Consider the following 19,110-nt stretch of genomic DNA (forward strand, 5'->3'; position numbering starts at 1 on the left):
GTCTCTTAGGATCAGTGATGTTGGGCTCTCTCAACCTGACAGCCATGCTTTTAGTTTTGATGTAGCATCCTGAGGTTGGGAGAAAGCTGTTACAATGGCTTGTTTGTTAGAGAACAAGAAACAATAGAGATGGTATAAGCACCTCCTCTTCCACAAAGGTCTGAAAAGAGGTGAGGCTTAGTGTTGGGGAGCAGAAAGCTGATTCCTGGTTCTGAGAAGCCTGCGTGACATCTGTTGCAGATGTGTCTTAGAAACACAACTGTAGCTTGCTTGTTTTTCTCTCTTCCTCCCTTCCCCTCCCTCCCTTCCTTTCATCATCTCTCTCTTTCTCCCTTTCAATTTTCTTTTTCTCCCCTCTTTTCTCTCCCCTCCTGTGTTCTTTTAAAGATTAAATACCATTTAAAATTTAAACCTCATTTTAAGCAATTAGACTTTTTTATTTGTTTGTTTATTCATTTTGAGACAAAGTCTCACTATGTTGCCCTTCCTACCCTCAAACGCATAGAAATGACCTACCTTTGCCTCTTGAGTGCTATAATTAAAGGCATGCACCATCACACCTAGCTATAATGGATTCTTTTAAAAGCAGTTAGAGTTAAGGAAGCCAAAAGCAAATGGTTTATGGAACACTGGTCAGGAGTACAGGTTTCCTCCTTCCTGTAGGAATTCTCTTCTTGCCTGGGAACAATCTAGTCATCTGTGGAAAGTAGCATTGTTTTCTGACCTTGGGTAGGCTCCCAACTTTCTCAAAAGTCTTCCTGTGAAATGATTCTACAAGTACCACCTCTGTGAAGTCCAAGAGCAACTTGTTGCCATAGAGATGCAGGCGGCAGCGAGCCAGGACTTGCACATAAAACTGTAATAAAATGATGGGCGTGCGCACAAAGCGCAGTTAGTTTATTTCCAAATTTTGATCCACTGGTCCATTACCAGGTGGCTATCCATTACACAAAGAGCTGGACGGAAGCCGCCTTTTCTCCTCCTCTTTCGCCTGTACTTCTGTCTCTACCACACCTCTGCGCTTCATCACTTTCTCTTCCTCTCCCCAACTTGAAGAGCTGGCGCTTTGGTCTGTGATTGTAGTGGGTGGAACATGTCTCACACAGTCTGCCCGCATGTTCAAGTGGGATCAAGACAAACACACCAGAAACTGGATTAAAAGCTCATGGAACCTGAAGATTTTGTTGTTGTTGTTGTTGTTGCGGGCTCTCGTCTAACTCATGTCTGGTGCCATTGAGTCCTCATAGTCGGCTGGCTTGTGGGCTGCTTACAGTTCATTTTTCACGGCTCAATAGCACACGCTCTTCATGTGTGGGTGAAACTGTTCTCTAACACTGGGTGGAAGCACTGATTCTGCTTTCCGAGTCATGCCACTACCGTAGAGCCATGGTGGTCTTTAGACACTGACATATCCGTTACATTAACCTTTCTAAATTGATAATTATGATATCAATTTGAAAGTGATTAGAGGGACCAGCTTCCTAACCGTTTTCATGGAAAGGGGAGTGAGAACTGGCATTACTTGGGCTTTGCTCATGTGCCCACTATTGAGCTTACCTTGGACCTACTGCAAGCTGCTTCCTGCGGCATTCCCTGAGTTGATTCCCATGAACATGGAAATCTGTGGAATGTTGATCTAAATGGGCCTCGATTTATCTGACTGATTCGCTGTCACCAGTTGAACATGGTGAAATATTTCTGTTGAATATGAATCTGTGGCTGTTCACGGCTATTTCTGCCTGTTTAGTAGCTCGTGTCAGACAGAAGAGTGGATATTAGCTATCTAGAAGTGACATATTCCACATTGCCAGTGTGATAATGGCTGGAAGGAATAATAATGACTATGCTTATGGAGCACTTAGTCTTTAAAATGCACAGCAAATGCCTGCACGGACACCAGTCTACACAACTCTGCCTCCCCTGCTCGCCCCCGCCCCCGGCACGCAGCTACTGCCCAAGAAGTCTGAGCCAAAGCAAAGACAAGAAGCTACCACCACCAGGAGGCTGGCCAGTCCTTAAGATACCTGCAAGGTGTCTTTCTTATTGTAACTTGTTAGTACATCAATGGATTGAAGTTCTCACGGGCCAGTCACTTCTTCAGAGCCCCAACAATGACCACTGCTTGCCGTGGAGACCAAGCTTTCCATTTATCAGCCTTCGAATGACAACTTCATATCTACATACTACAGTAATAGGTTTTCATAGGGCACCACAATAATCTTTCCAGCTAAATTGAATGTTCTGAGAATAAGCATCTATCACACCCTGTACATAATCATATTTATGAAATGCTCATTTGATTTTTCCATACTTCCATGATATTCACAAAAGTGAAAAATGCAAACCTTCCACCTTCGTGTCAAAGACCTTCCATACCCCTTGAATTCATCTTACTCTGCTATCTATTTATGTTTGAAATAGTTTACAATGCTATATCTTTTCCAGATCCTTCCATCTAGTTATTCCCATCTCCCTGTATCATCATAACTTAGGAAAGTATTAAAAACAGCTAGAGATTCAAGCAGCATCTAAAACCTTTCCTTGATCCTCAAGCTGGGGCTACAAAGTCACTTGTAGCAAGTGAAGTCATTGTGCTTTTGCAGAGACCCCAAGAACCATAGTTAATTTGAATGCAGCTCAATGCTGTAGGAACAAAGCAGTGGAATATAAATTATGCAGATTAGATGTAAATGCATTCAATGTGCTTATTTTTAGGGCATCATACTTGTTGCTTCCTAGTTCCATAAGGCAAATAGCAGCAAGGACTAATGGCTTTAAGGACAAAAATCAACATTGATATTAACTGGGAAATATTTCAAATTCCGTAAACTTTCAAGCCACAGCAGGTTTCTGAGAAATACAATTCTTACACTCTGCACTTCTTTGGGCTGGCATTGGTACAGGTGTTATGTCTTTGGATATTGAAATGTTTTCATTAATGAATCCCATAATGTTGAAGCGAGAATGGCATCCCTGGAAGATAGCCATTAAGGGTGTAGGCTGTTAGCTTCCCTGGGATCCATTTGCCTTCATTATAAAATGGGTACAATAATAAGAATAGGAGAAACAAAGGGTAAATGCACAAAGTCTTCAGCACAATGACTAGCTCTTTGCTCTTTTATATTTATTTATTTATCTATCTATCTATCTATCTATCTATCTATCTATCTATCTATCTATCTATCTATTTATTTTTGTTTCACTGTGCTGCCCTTACTGACCTGGAATTCACTCTATAGACCTCGCTGCCTCTGCCTTCCAAGTGCTAGGATTAAAGGCATGTGCCCCCATCCCCACCCCTCGCTCTCAGCCTTTCGTGAAGGCGCCCTACCCTAATTATAAGTTTATAGAAATGCTCTAATAGTCTTTCATCTCATTTGATTTTAGTCTGTCACTTTCTTGCAAGCGCGGAAGGAAAGGCTTACTGTTATTTATCACCAGATGATTGATGGGGCCAATGATTCACATCTGGTAAGCCCACAACAGTGAAACTGCTGGAGAGAAAACACACTTGGCATTCTTGCCCTTGTCTCATTTCCAGGCTTCTAGTTCAGCTAAAATGTTAACATTGACCAATATCCAGTAGTTTTTCTTTGTATGCTAGGCCCTAATCACCAAGATCTTTGATCACTTTCTTTTTTTTTTTTCAATTTCAAAGTAGGCTGTCCCTCTACTATTTCATAGAACTAAGGGACATCAGGCTGTGTCTATGTTTTTCTATTACTTTACTTTTTGTTGTTTTTCTGCTTTTTCCTCTCTCCCTCCCTCCCTCCCTCCCTCCCTCCCTCCCTCCCTCCCTCCCTCCCTCCCTCCTTCCCTCCCTCCCTGCCTCTCTCCTTTCTTCCCTCCCTCCCCCTCTCTTTCTCTCCTTCCTCTTCCTCCTCTTCTTTTTCCTTCACTCTCCTTTCTTATTTTGTTTTGTTTAGACAGTTTTACTACATAGCCCAAACTGTCTTTGAACTGTTGATTTTGCTGCCTCAGTCTCTTGGTTGCTCGACTATAGGCTTGCATTACGATGCCCAGTTCTTATTACTCCTGTCTCCAAACCATCTTAAGAGGAATAAGAAAGTGTCTCTTCTTGAGGCTATGCGGAATCTTCCCTCTGCACTCTCCTTCTCTCTCTAATCCCTTTGGGGACCTCGTTTTTTCATTGGTTAAGCCTCTCTCTTTCTTTTCTATTTTGTCGTTTTGTTTCTATGCTCAGGATAGACTTTTACTTAATTTTCTCATCTTAACAAAATCCCATTGTTCTCCTCTCAGTTACTTTCAACCGCTCCACCCCAAGCGTCATGGACAGTTTCCTGAAATCCTTCTCTTTAGTCTTTGATTTGAAATGTGAGTCCATGGACTGCTTTTAATAATTACTTGAACAAGATAGAGTTTTCGCTTTCAAAAGCATTGATGCTGTGCCCATCAGACCAGGGAAATGAGTCCTCTGGATCCTTTCTTTACTTGTTTCTTTGTGAGCCAAGCTTGGCTTCTGTCTCTAGTACTTGTCTGGTATAGATGTAGCCATGACAACGATGATGCTCTCAATATATATATTAGAGACTTCAATTCTTAACTTATTAACCATTAAAAATGTTGTGTGTGTTAATGATATAAGACCTAGAATGCTGAAGTCTCCCTTGCAACTGAATTCGTTAGACTACAAAATGATCCGGGAGAAAAATGGTCACTTTTTGTCCAAGCTTCAAGAGACTTTCAAAGGTATTTTCTTTTCTAATATGAAAAAAGGGAGAGCATTATGGCCAACTATTCAAGTTACAAAACTGTAAATTCGTATAGCACTTTTTCATTTGGACTGAGCATACACACATGAAGTAGGTCCTTATAGGCCAGCGAACAAGATATCTAGGAAACAGTGGTATGGAATTACATGTTAGGGAAGCTTTCTGACTACTTTGTTCCTTAAAGTAGTTTTTAAAAATTTGAATACTTTAACAATTTCTCCTAAAGAGGGCATGGTGGTGCCTGCATAGAATCCCAGTGCTTGGGATGTAAATAAAGCGAGGAGGACCGGAAAGTTTGAAGTCAATTAGGGCAACAGGAAACCAGACACAAAGGAAAACACACAGTGTTTTCCTGTGGATGTATTCTAGATTATCCAGCATCTCCCTGTTAAACAGAAAGGTTTGAGTAACTGCAGATCAGAGCTATATGGTTTATGGATTTAGAAACATCCCTCATAAATAGCCAGGGACACAGCCTCTAGCTCTCACGCACTTCTGAAAAGCCAAAGTACTTCCCCTCAGAAGAGCTGATGCCAGTGATCACTTGGAAGCAGAGGCAGGAGGATTACAAGTCTGCACCCTGCCTTCTGGAAAGTAAAGACCAAGGAGTGCAAGTGAGCTGGGAACAGAAGGACAACTGGGGAAATGCAGTTACAGTATGAGTAACCTCCATGAAGGAAGCCCGCTTTTGTTTCTAGATGCTGTGTGTGACTTTCTCTCTGCTCTCTAAGGAGAGTCCTGACCTTGGTTTAATCAATGTGTCCTGTTTACAATCTGCTGGCTTGCAATCTTCCACCATTTTGGTGCCTCCGCCCCAGGGATGTGGCGAGATCATCACAGTTGTGCGTGTTTGGGCTCACTAGTCAGGACTTTATCTAGGGTGTGAATCACCTAAAAAAAAAAAAAGGCAGAGTCGAAACGGCTGAAGAAAGAGGACCAGGGTGAAATCTATCATTTCTGGGCTGTTTTTAAGCCTACAAATTTCATTTCTCTCTTGGCTATATCTTTTCCAGGACAGGCATTTCTCTGTTCATATAATAAATATAATATTATATCATAATATTATATCATATATAAATATCATATATTATATCATAAATAAATATCATAATATTCATATAATTGTATAATTCATATAATATATTCATATAATTGGATAATGTTTGTTGCATACATATGATTCAATGATATTATCCAGGTCCCTTAGCCAGTGGAAGTGTCGTGGCTGAGTGTTCTTCTGCGTTTGTCTTTGTGCAAATACTTTTGGGTGATCTGACTAAATCTAAACATTTGGACTGATATCAAAAATCTTTTCCTACATTGGTAGACATTGTATTCAAATCCTCAAACATCCCGCCATTTTACAAAATAATTAGGTTTTGCCAAGGGATTAACAGACCTTCACCGGGTAAATGCAGTTTCTGTATTATGAGTGACCTCCAAGAAGGAAGCCCGCTTTTGTTTCTAGATGCTACGCGTGACTTTCTCTCTGCTCTCTAAGGAGATTCCTGACCTTGGTTTAATCAATATGTTTTGTTTACACTGTGCTTGCTTGCATTCTTCCACCATTTTGGTGCCTCCACCCCAGGGATGTGAGATCATCACAGTTGAGCGTGTTTGGGCTCACTAGTCAGGACTTTATCTAGACCTGATGCTTACTTGGGACTAAATTCTCCTTTCATTTCCTTCCTAAAATTCCATTTCATTAACAGTCGAATTGCTGATGCATAACTGATTCCTGGATTCTAGGTTTTGGTTCATTTTTTGTAAACATGGAAAACATCTCTTTTGCCTGTCAAAGTGGGAAAGATCAATGTGCATAAAGACAATTATGAAATGACTATGAATAGCTCCTGATCTTTGAGTGACAGAGCCAGATCCGACTCAGAGTTTAAAATACTAGTATTCTAGTTCCTAGTATTCTCCCTCCTGACTGTTCCTTTGGGCAAATCCGATTTCTTTCTTTTAAACCAGCAGCTTTCTGGCTCTCCTTCAGACTCGCTGAAAACTTCTTTTCCCCTGTGTTGTAGAACTTGCTTCCACCCTTTCTTAAATTTTATTTTTGTCTAAGAATGCTTTCTATTTTTCTTAGGCATGTTAAAAAAAAATGACAGTCATGTCACAGTGAGCAAAAAGCAAGTGGTTTGGGTTATTTAAATCAGGTTTAAATGTGCCAGAGCCATGGTGACAGTAGTATCAACATGAAGTCCTATGAAGCGCCCTAGACAAGTAATTAAAAAAATAACCCTTTCTACTGAAGCGCATGGCTTTCTCCAGACACATGCTACTCAATTTCTCAACAGCTTGAAGTGTCTAAATCAGAAGGGAGTTGGGTTGGGTTATTGAAAATCTTTTTGTGGAAAGAGCGACACACACACACACACACAAATCTTTTTGGTAGAGTGAGCCACACACACATGCATGCACACACACTTTGTATAAACTATTTAATTGTGTATTATTATTTTTAACTTAACATGTTTGGTATGGAATTTGTTGTTTCTATCAGAATATTTCGCAAACTCACTTCTTTTAAAAATGGATGCTGCTATCATCTGAGCTGAGATAAAAATGTGAAACTTTGATTCTGCAATTTAGCTAGGAAGGTTGGGAGAGGGGAGCTTTGGTGGGAATCACCATAAGCCTCCCCTGTAGTGCTTGTGGGTTATGAGAGGGGAGACTATGTTGGACTCTCTGGGGCCACTGCAATCCAAGGATTTGGGGTTTGAGATAACTTAAATAGCACGATTCCTTTTAAATCTGCCACAACAGATCGTTTTTTGATATTTTTAATTTCAGAGTAATAAACTAGAGGAGAAAAGGCAACTTCAGGAAAACCTCAGAAGAGACACATGGCGAGAGCACCATCAGCAGTAAGTGTACGCTCTCAGAGCTCCATTTCTTTATAGGTTTCTTGTTCAGAGTCCGGGCTCTGGGGAATGGTGACTTGTTAGATGTGGAGGGTTGGATTGTGGGCACTGTATTAATCATGTAGCTGAGTTCTACCATCTCTGGGAATCTCATCAAAGCATTCTGTAGCAGTCTGATGGTGAGCAATATTCTGACTCAATTTGAGGAATTTGTCACTGTAAATAAGTTAGATTCCAGGCTAATTCTGCTTATGCTGATCTCCAGGGAATTGTGCAAGGAGGGTAGGGTTTGGGGTAAAATATCCAATCAGGATCTAAACTAAGTCATATTATCTCATGGGCTGAGGGATGTTTTACTTTTTTTTTTTTTTTTGAGACAGGGTTTCTCTGTGTAACCCTGGCTGTTCTGGATCTCACTCTGAAAATCAAGCTGGCCTCAGACTCACAGAGATTTACCTGCCTCTGCCTCCCAAGTGCTGGGATTAAAGGCATGTGCCACTATGCCCTACTCTATTATGTTTTTTCTAGTCAATAATTGATATATTTTTATTAATTATTTTGATACTCCAAATCGATGGTTATAAACCAAAGTAGTTTTTTCTAGTATGATTCCTGAATAATAATATTTGCTCAAATACTAAACCTTTTGGAACTTGAGTATTTTGTTGGTTTGATCTTCATCTTCAGAATAAGGGTGATCATACCTATCTAATGGGCCAATTATAAGGACTAAAGAAAATTTCTAAATGGCTTAAAAGTGCCTGGATATTCTGGGGGTTGGGGTGGAATTTCTTACGGGAATCCTCTTTAGATGAAATTACACAGATTCATTTGGTAGAGTCAGTAAGGTAGATGTCTGCTCCCACCAGAACTAGAAACTAGACTGGCCCCATCATACAGAGCTTTCCCCGAGCGCTTGCTGTTCTCTTCGTCTTCCCTTGTCCCTCATTCACAGACCCAGGGCTCTCTCAGATGTTGAACTGCTCACCCGTGTGGCATTTTAGAGTGTGCTTCCTAAGTCTAGCATTCCCTAGTGTTCTCAGATCACTGGGCTCCTCAGCCTGCCTCTCTCTTGAGCAGAGCAAGCAGAGCCATGGTCAGAATCCCGGGCAAGAACAGAAACGGAACTCCGAGCCCTGCGTGCTGCTTCTTACCAAGTTAAGGTTGGGGCTGGGAAGTTGAGTTTGAGACGGGGCAAGAAGGAGGAGAAATTCTTGGAGTTTTCAAAGGTTGGAGGCTGTTCTACCCAGCCTCCCGTCTTTTCAGAGTTCCCCAGCGCCTTGGGTTTGTGTTTTACTAAATGCTGAAGATCAGTCACCCTTTAATGTAAAGAAGAAAAGGAGGCCTTGCTCCCAGCCACTGCGCAGAGGATCAGCGGAGTCGAATTCAATTCCATGCTCATTTCACTCCCGCTCTTTCTCCTGCTTATCATCAAAGTCCTGGTTAGAAAAAGGGAGGCTGGCAAAAAAGAAAAAAAAGTATCTCAAATTGATTGTTAAAGCCTAGTGAGGAACACAAGAAGTATAGATACGTAAGTTTTTCTTTTCTTTTAAGAACATTGTGTTTTGAATTACTTTTGAAATTAAGGAGACCAAATAGCTGAAGAAACAAATGACCATTATATAGCTAGAAATACGAGAACTTCTTAGAAAAAGGTGGTTCTTCTACAGAATAGTCTTTATTGCCTTTTCCTAGAACCATATTATAGTGGGGGAAAATATCTAGCAAAGTTGTCAGAATCCTAACAGCGCTAAGGTTTAACCAAACCTCAACCCGGACCCTCTGCCTCCTACTCCCGATTGAGATTCTCTTGAAGCTGTCAGGCGAAGGACCGCAAAATAGAAACCCAATAAACAGTTCCTCCAAAACTGAGTCGATACCTTGCCAGTTTCAGCAAGCTGAAGGGTGGTGCAAACAGCAGTGGGGTTTTGCTGTTGGGAAGGGCCGCCGCGGACTTGAGCGGACTGTAAATCCAGCGGCAGTGGGAATGAAGGAGAGGCCGCTGCCGATGGGCGCCCTACGTCCCCCCAGGAGCAGCTTCGTATGTTCCTTCTTCACACCTTGCTCCTGACTCTGTTCATTTGCTTCTGATTATTTTTAGTGTTGTCAGTTATTTAGCTAACAGGCAGAAAACTAGGCTTTTATTGACAACCAAAGGCACTCTCCTGAGTATAATAATGAAGGCAGTTTATCGAATGCCTGTGAGGTTGCTTTCTAATTGTACGCATTAATCTGCCCATGCAAGCTGGCTGAAAATACACAAGCAGATTGCACACGCAGATGGAGCACACGGGATGGTTTTTATGAAAAGACCTCCACAATGCGCTTCTGGAGCACTGTCTTTTCCTTAAAAACCGAACGGCTGTGACTATGGCAATTGTCGGCTGAGAGCAGACCCAATTAATGGCACATGACGTTTGCCACTCTGGCTGGGGACATACTCTCATTTCAGAACTCAGAACTAGTTCTGGGATTCTCCGACCTAAAAGCAGAGGGTAGAGATAAGCCTTTAACCTTGACATAATTTTCACTATATATTTTAGTCTCTGTTTTCCGCTTACAAAAATTCAAATGTGATTTTTTTGGTGTGTGTGTGTGTGTGTGTGTGTGTGTGTGTGTGTGTGTGCTTTCCTATTAGCTGATAGTCTAGAAGAACGCCCAGCTCTGAAATGACAGCAAATGACTCTCATTTTTAACACCAAAGAAGGGCTGTTGTTATTTAGAACATGGAGTAAAATAAATGTCAGTATTTGAATTTTTCAGGTTTCCTTTCTTTTTTTTAAAAAAAATTAATCATTTTTTGAGAATTTCACATAATGTATTTTGATCCTATTCATTCCAAATCCAACTCCTCCATTCTTGCTACCCACTCCCTGACCTTGTGTCCTCCTTTTCTTAGTCTAATAACCCACTGACTCCAGCATGTTGTAATTTTAGTGATAATTTATCCTAGGAGTGTTCTCACTTTTATAATTGCGAATTTTTATTTTTTTTAATTCTATGGGGTTTTTTGATAAATTTTGGTATGGATTTAGGTATGGTCTTTTTGGTTTTTGTCGTTTGTTTTTGGAGACAGGGTCTTACTAAGTAGCCCCAGCTGTCCTGGAGCTTGCAGTATAGATCATGCTGGCCTTGAACTCACCAAGAACCACCTGCCCCTGCCTCCGTGAATGCTGAGATTAAAGGTGTGCGCCACCACACCTAGCTGGGTTTTTAGCCTACTGAACAATGACAGTAAGGGTAGGCTAGGGTCGGGCAATTTGCATCCTGGTTTTAGGAAAAAGAGAATTCTCTAAAGAGTTTTCTGGGAGCATATGAGCTGGCTATGCTTTAAAGGTTTGAAATTGTAGTTCATCTCCAGCGATTATTTACTGTAGGAGGTGATGTGTTTACGACATCTAAGAAGCATGAAATACCCTGCTCTTTTGTAGTAGCAACTGCTATGTAGTTGAGAGATGAAAAGCCAGGCTTTGTGGTAGACACAGAGTCTTTAAATATTTACTAGAAGCCGGGCGGTGGTGGCGCACGCCTTTAATCCCAGCACTCGGGAGGCAGAGGCAAGCGGATCTCTGTGAGTTCGAGGCCAGCCTGGTCTACAAGAGCTAGTTCCAGGACAGGAACCAAAAACTACGGAGAAATGCTGTCTCGAAAAATTCCAAAAAAAAAAAAAATTACTAGAGATTCCTCCCACTCCCTTACAGATAGAGCCTTGGGTAGCTGAAATTTTCCAAAGGTGCAGAGACAGTAATTAATTCAGCCAAATTTAGGTTCCCAAATGTGGGAGACTTTTGAAAATAGATAACTTGAGGGCTCAGGGCCCTGCAAGGGTCAGGACTATCAGGGTCACTTGTGGGAGGTGACATCATGGGCACTTGAGATGAGACTGTTGGGGAGGGCAGAGTGGCTCTTGCTACTAAGTTCTGAATTTGGTCTAGAGCGGGCAAAAGAAAGGCTGGGAAAGACAAGTCTAGTGTTTTCTCCGGTCATCAACTACGAGCAACACCCCTGACTCCTTAGGTCCATCCCTGGTTAATTCGTAGGTGATTTCAGGTTAGAGGGGATGAACACCTCAATCTATCTGAGGTGCTCTCTTCTCTCAAGGTACAATCTCCAGCGTGCTTACAGGAGCAAGAGGTTCAATTATTTAAAGTTTATTAATTTACTAGTGTATATGGCGTGTGTGTGTGTGTGTGTGTGTGTGTGTGTGTGCACGCACATGTACGGTATACATGGGGAGCTCAGAGAACATCTTTCAGATATAAGCTTTCTCCTTCTGCCCTGGAATCCTAGAATCAGCTCAGGTTATCAAGTTTGCGAGGCAAAGCACCATTAGCCACTGAGCCATCTTGCTAGCCCATTGATCTCAATTCTTAAAACTTTGGTTGGGAAACCTTTCAGAACCAAGTCCCCAGAAGGACCTTACTCCTAGACTCCCACGCTTCCCACCCACGCCCCCACGCCCCTCCACGTGCCCCCCCAAGCCCCCACGCCCCCCCCCCCCTCCGCTTTGCCCCAGGACTGTAATATTAAGAACTTTTCCTTATTTCCACTACCGGAGCCATGTTTCTCTTTTACTTCCACTTGAATAGTTATGTGTGCTAAGTTCCTCGGAGGCACATTGCAGCTGTTTTAGTTTTCTCGCGCTGAGAATCCAGACAGGTCTGCTGAATACGCACACTTTGGCCCCGCGTTTGCCTTCTAATCTTGCTCGCAAAACTTCTAATGCCCTTCCTGGGAACTTCTGAAAGACACTTAAGGGCTACAGCGCTCCCTTGTCCATGTGGTCCGCTTCAATCCAGCCTTGAGTTTTATAGTTTAGGTGAGGTGACTGGAAAGTCAACCTGCTCATAACTTCCTAGCTTATGCTAATGAAGCGAACGTAGAGATATAAAAATCCCTGTGTCTGTTTGGTTCGGAATGACAGGGAACAGCTTATGGAAACTCCAGTCTGAGGGCAGTCCTTACTGAGGGGTGTTACATCGTGCTGTTGGGGGAGGGACATGTCAGATCTCTCCCCTGTACCTAGCAGAGCAACTGTTACCCACTTCCTTTGGTTCCCATGACCATTTTCTCGTGTTGGTACTTACCACATGCCTGTTTCGTCTGTGTTCCCTGGTGACCCTAGCGACTCCGGCAACATCTGTACCAACCATTGCTTCTCTTGTTTTTCTCAAATTCTGTCACATTTAGTTTTTTTTTTAATTTGTAAATTACATTTATTATTGTGTTTTTGCGTATTGTGCAGGAGCGTGCATGTATAGAAGCCAGATAGAGAGTTGGTTCTCTCTACTGTTTGTGTCCCAGGGATTGAGCTCAGGTGATAAGACCTGGCACCCTTATCCACTGAGCCATTTTACGGTCCCCCAATGTAGTTTTTAAAAAGCTTAGTTTGGGTCATGTTATGTGCCAATCCAAAAGATTTGATTTCCTGTTCCTGTTGCCTTAAAATAAATTCCAGTCTCTATAGTTGGACTTTGGGGTACCAGGAGGTACCTTAGTTAAATATCAGAAAGAACTTACTGGATTTGGGCCGATGTGAGGTGAACAGGCCGAGGAAGCAGGGCTTTGCCCTGAGTTTTATGTTATTAGGAATCTGGGGTTGTTATGTGATTGTCTTAGCACTTTAAGATTCAGTCATGGGGAGGACCAGAGCCAGTCCACACGGTCACTAATAAAGCAGCCGTAACCACTCCTTAGAACCAGAATGTTGAGGTGTTTGGTCATTGTTACAGTTTGCAGAAGGTGTTTACGCTTCTTGATATTCAGACATTGTGGTGGTTTGAAAGAAAATGGTTCCCATAGGCTCACAGGGATTGACACTATTAGGAGGTGTGGCCTTGTTGCAGTAGGTGTGGCCTTGCTGGAGGAAGGGTGTCACTAGGGGTGGGCCCAGTGAGATTCCTGCTTCCTGCGGATCCAGATGTAGAACTCCCAGCTCCTCTCCAGCACCGTGTCTGCTTGTGTGCAGCCATGTTTCCCACCACACTGACAATAGACTAAACCTCTAAACGGTTAAGCCGGCCCCAATGAAATGTTTTCCTTTATAAGAGTTGCCATGGCCAAGGTGTCTCCTCGCAGCAATAGAAACCCTATGACAGACATGTTGCAGAGTTATATTACACTTTATATCATGGTCGTACAACAACCTCTTCTGATGTTAATATTCCATGGAATTGTTTACTTTCTGTAGGAGAACACTAAAGCCTAGACATTAGCACTAAGTTCATTTCCATTTTTCTCTGTAACTGAAAAAAAGATAATTTTTGATCAGTGTCTTATTGTAGAACAGTCTAACTTAATTATATCACCTCTGGAGCCCACTATTAGTGTTCCCTCCTGGGAGAGAAGAATATTTGGGCCTTGACTCCCTTAGTTCAAATACTAACTTCTTTCCTCCAGCCTGAGAATGTTTTAGAACATCTTTGGTTCTCAATTTCCTCACTTACACCAAAGAATGAGTGCTGATAGCTGCTACTCATAGGAGGACTGATGAAGACAGTCCCCTGGAGAAACCAACACAGTGCTCAGGGCAATGCGCCCTGGGCTGAGAAAGCAAGTGCAGCCAGGAGGAAGGAAGACAGAAAGCGGCTGAGCTCAGCCCTTGTCCAAGTGGTAAACCATGAAAATTGCTTTTTAAATCCAGGAGATTCACAAAGGCAGCCCGGGGGCCCAAATGTGCCCCTGGTGAACATGCCACACCTCAGGGAAGGTTCGTCCATCCTGGAGACAAGTTCTCTGCAAAGCCAACGTTTTCACTTCTGTGTGAAAAGCCTTTCGGGAGAATCTCTCTCTCTCTCTCTCTCTCTCTCTCTCTCTCTCTCTCTCTCTCTCTCTCTCTCTCTCTCTCACACACACACACACACACACACACACCAGAAAAGGAACTCTAGACAAATAAATAATGAAACCAAGAAGAAGGAAGACTGAGATGGCAGAAAAATGTCAAAGAAAACAAGATTTATGGTTCAAACATGGAACTGGTCTCCTTTTGTCTCCTTTCCCCATTTCCTTTCCCCTTCCTCCATTCTTTCCCTAATCAAGAGCAGGATAAAAGTAAGAGCGTGGAGGATTGATGCACTAGAAGAGACAGAGGCTCAGCAGAAGAGTGCCTCATGCCAACAGAAAAACTGATGTGTGCGTGTTTACTTATGCCAGCAGGATATGTATATAAAAATGAGAAAATGTGACAAATGATAATTTGATCACTATAACAAAAAGCAAAAACGTTGAATTTTTATAATAAAATATAGGAAAGTAAAATATTAAATTGAACAGGCTAATGCTTGTAAAGGTGCATAAATCAAGTTTATTTATTTTAAAAAATCCTCTTGGGTAGCATAAAAATAAATATCTAACTCTATAGTATTGTGAGTAACATCTATAAAAGAGTTAAAAATCAAAAGCATGGAAAATATATCCCTAAATGCCAGCAAAAGAGAGCAGATGTAGCAATATTAATATGAGACAAATTGAATTCTAGGTGAAAAGTGTTCAATATTTTATGAAGATAAAATACATAATCCCAAAGAAAATGAAACTTAAATCTTCAGTAACACAGATTTGAAATGTATGTAGGACACAAAAATTAGACAAAACACTGTTATAGTCTCTAATATACAGTATGGATTTGCTGAATTTTTCTTTTATTTAGCTAATTCTCCATAGAAATGAATCAATCATATGAGTCAAAAAAGTGAGACAAGGAATAAAAGCATTGAATAATAATTACTCCATATGGCTTTGTAGGCTCTGTGATGGAGTACTGTACTCAGAATATGAAAAAAACATTCCTTGTGAATGCTGTGTTCCCTTCTATAGCACTGACCATGACCAAAACCTCAGAGACTGTCAGTATATTCCAAATGTCTCTCCAAAACCTGGATAACATCAACTCTTGAAAAATGTAGTAAAACTAAAAAATTTACAGCCAGAGATTTTAAAGTCACAAGAATTTAAGTACCTCTCTTATCCTGGTTTTGAGACAAAGTCTTGCTATGTAGCCTATGCTGGTCTGGGACTCCTATTCCATCTTGAGTGTTGGGAATTTGGATGTGAGCCACTAAGAAGATCTTAAAATATCCTTTAAAATGACCTGTGTAGAAAACTAGAAATAAAAGCTGAAATTAGTTTGTGATAAATTAATAAGAATTTTAAAACTCTGATGGGTATCACCAAATGTTAGTAGTATTGTAATCAATAGATAAATCGATCCATTAAATGCTACAGAAAACCTACAAGGAGATCCACAGTCTTATGAGAACTCAGTAATTAAAACTTAAGCTATCTATGGATATCTGATTCTTAAAATCAGAATCAAACGGCAGGATGATTTGACAAATTGTATTGAACCAACACAGTTAGAATGTAATGATATTTTATAATATTCGGGTTTATTTCATTATGAACATTATAGAAATCCCAGGAGCAGTGGGGAAAAAAAAAGACTTAAGAGCACAACACTTTTAACTTTATAATAGAAGAAGGCGTAGTGAACAAAACTGTGTATAAATTGTGGTCCAAGTGAATATGTTGCCTAAGATATAGTGGAATAAAGACCTAATTCACAAGGAATTCTTCTACAATATGAAAAAGCAAACTCTAGGAAAAAAATGACAAAGTATTTGAATAAGCAATTAAGTGGGAAATATTCAGAGAAACACAAATACAAATTTCGTAACTTCAATGAAAACTATCAATGTATTGATAGTCCCTACCATTAAAAAGCGCACTTTCATTGATTGAGGAGTATCTAGTATGTTAGTGTGTGTTCAGCACTGTACTAGGGTCTGTGTATGTTGTATGAACAAGTGAATGTGATTCCATGACCAAACGTGGAAATTCAGATTATGCTGCCAAAGCCATACACAGGCGGAGGTCATTCCTTAAAGGAGCACATGTTAGAGAGACGTGCAATGGCCAGGAGAAGTGGGACCCAGAGGGGTAAATCCAAGTGTGATAGGGAAGTCCTGACTCACTAAGAAGATGGCATTTAAACTGAGGGCACATGTGTGAGCAAATACGTAGGGTATTTATTGTTAGAAATTGCTATGCTACTGTAAGTCATGGAAATGAATAAAAAATCACTTAAGAAAGATTGTAGATCTGAGAGAGGATCAAGGACCAAGGATAGCGGAGTTCTATCATTTAGAGTTTAGATTTGTGTGAAAGAATATCTGAGAAGAAGAGTGGTATGATCGTGGAAATCAGGAGAGACACATTTCCAAAAGGAGAAAACTGTCCGTTGTCCATTGCTGCTGAGAGGGGATGTCAGGTCCTACAACACCAGTGACCAAGAAGGAAAATTCACAGCTCAGGGATCATCATGAAATGCATAAAATCTCTTTGATAAACTGGATTTGAGTAGAATCCCAGGGCCAACAATACAGGAGCTAAGTGCATTTAGGGTTCAGGTGGACATAGAAGAATGTCTGAGAGCTGCGTCTGGAGTGTGGGGACATGGGAATCAAGGGGGAGAGACGGTTCTGAGAGAGGAGGGGTCTGTCAGTTCTCCATTGCTGCTGAACTGCTGAGGGAGAGGAGGCCAGTGTCTATGACTGTGAGGAAATCGCTTGTGATCCTGACGGGAATTCAAGATTTGGATGAGAGTGGGAACGGAGCTTGGTCAGAGTAGATGTAAGACTGAAGAGAGATGGCAGTAAAGACGCCCAACTCGAGTAATTTGAGAAAGAGAACAATGAAATGCTGTAACAGGAGGAGGTTGAGGGATCGAGGGAGAGCTCCTAAATTGTCTACGTTTGTGTGAAGATACAGCAAAGTTCCCCAGGAGAGAGGCGTATAGATGCACACTAATACCGATGCACTTGTGAGGTTGGTTTACTTTGCTATTCGCTTCTCCTTCCTACTTCTAACCCCAAATACCTGGCATGTTCCTTTCCCCAGGTTTGCCTCATGCCCTCTGGTACAGTCCCAGACTGTGGTGGACTTGGTCTGGGGCTGGTGATCTTTTTCAGACAACAAGATGGAAGGAAAGAGAGGAAGAAATACGTTCAAAGCAATTGTGAGGTGTCGCCACCTCGGTGGAGACCTCCAAATGCCACGCACCGCGCCCCCGTGTCTGCGCTCTGTGCACTGGCACCCAGTTACCAAGCTTCGGGCAAGGGGCAGGAGGTTAAAATACACAACCAGACACAGACAGAGACACAGCGACACGGGTCATCCTTGAATTCCACAAGAATGCCCCCTTTATTGTGTTCAGGGGCAGATTATATAGACATAGCCATGCCCCAGCCAAACCCACCAGAAACCACTCTCCTGCTATCAGGATCTCCTGAAGGTCTCATGCTCAGAGCAGCTGTAGGCACTCAGATCAGGGGATTATAAGAAATTCAGGATCTGGGGTCTCACTGCTCCCAACAGTGAGATTATTTATTTTTTTAAAAATTGGTTATGATGTAAAAGCTGTATAAAAAGTGAAGCTAAGTGGAAGCTGATGGTCAGAAAAGAGTTGGGGGGAGGAACGACAGTGGTTTAGAAACCTCCAAGAGAATAAATACTTACTGTAGTGACAATATTTGAAGGAAGATCAAGGCATGATAGAAACTATATCCAAGAATGAGATTGGCTGTTGGTAGTTTGAAGAGAGGACATTTGTCAGTGGCACTAAGGTCTATCATGTGAAACTATGTTGTTTAAGTCTGAAATGTTCCCTCATAGCTCTCGTGATAAGGTTTGGTTTTTTTTTTTTTACTGCAGTGATATTCAGATCTGGGGCTTTGTTGAAGTAGTTGGACTGTAAAATTGAGACCCAACTGATGGTGCCATCATAGGATAGTCTATTAGGAGGTGATAGAAACTTATGAACTAGGACCTAAGGTGAAGGGAATGGACCAGTGGGGGTTACCCTTGTGGGCTATCTCATCTTGAGTTCTTTCTTTTCTCTCCTTCATGACTGTCAACGGCCACTAGATAAGCAAGTTTGTCCTGCCATGCCCTTCCCATCAGATGGCCTGTCCTGATTATGATGGGACACAGCGATCATGGATAGAAACTTCTGAAACATTAGCCAGCATAAATGTTTTCTACTTAGCATGAATTTTCTTGGGTATTTTGTCTCTGCAGAAAGCTGACTGGTACACTCTAGGAGTCTGTGGTTGACATAAAGTGGAGAAGAACTATTGGAGATGAGAAAGTTGAGACATGGAAGTGGGGTGTGGCAGAATATGATCTAATTCAGTCTGGGCCTGAGAATGGCTCAGATAAGTATAATGGATGGAAAGAGGGGAAAAGCAGGATAAAGACCTTCATAGAGGAAAAGTAGGGTATCTGTGTTGATGACAGCAGTTGACATAACACAACGTCTAGGGTACTTTTTCTGTTGCAGTGCTAAAATAGCCTGATAAAAGGTACTTAAGAGACAACAGACTTATTTTGGCTAAAAGTCAATGCTGTTGTCTGGCATGGTGGGTGAATCACAGCAATGGGAGCTTAGTAGTTGGTCACATTGCATCCACAGTCAAAGAGCAGAGGGCACTGAATGCTTATGCTCA

The 19,110-nt window shown here is 41.6% G+C and overlaps 1 protein-coding gene across 3 annotated transcripts in view; it reads left to right on the top strand.

Moving 5' to 3' along the window:
- Epsti1 (epithelial stromal interaction 1) overlaps nt 1-19,110 on the top strand; it is a 98,217-nt gene that overhangs the window by 26,403 nt on the left and 52,704 nt on the right. For all 3 annotated transcript variants that reach the window (XM_075949713.1, XM_075949715.1, XM_075949712.1), the window contains exon 6: nt 7,533-7,606. In XM_075949713.1, coding sequence (XP_075805828.1) covers nt 7,533-7,606 — 74 coding nt within the window. The remainder of the gene's footprint in view (nt 1-7,532; nt 7,607-19,110) is intronic.

The sequence above is a fragment of the Microtus pennsylvanicus genome, chromosome 15, assembly GCF_037038515.1.
Source record: "Microtus pennsylvanicus isolate mMicPen1 chromosome 15, mMicPen1.hap1, whole genome shotgun sequence".
Taxonomy (NCBI): domain Eukaryota; kingdom Metazoa; phylum Chordata; class Mammalia; order Rodentia; family Cricetidae; genus Microtus; species Microtus pennsylvanicus.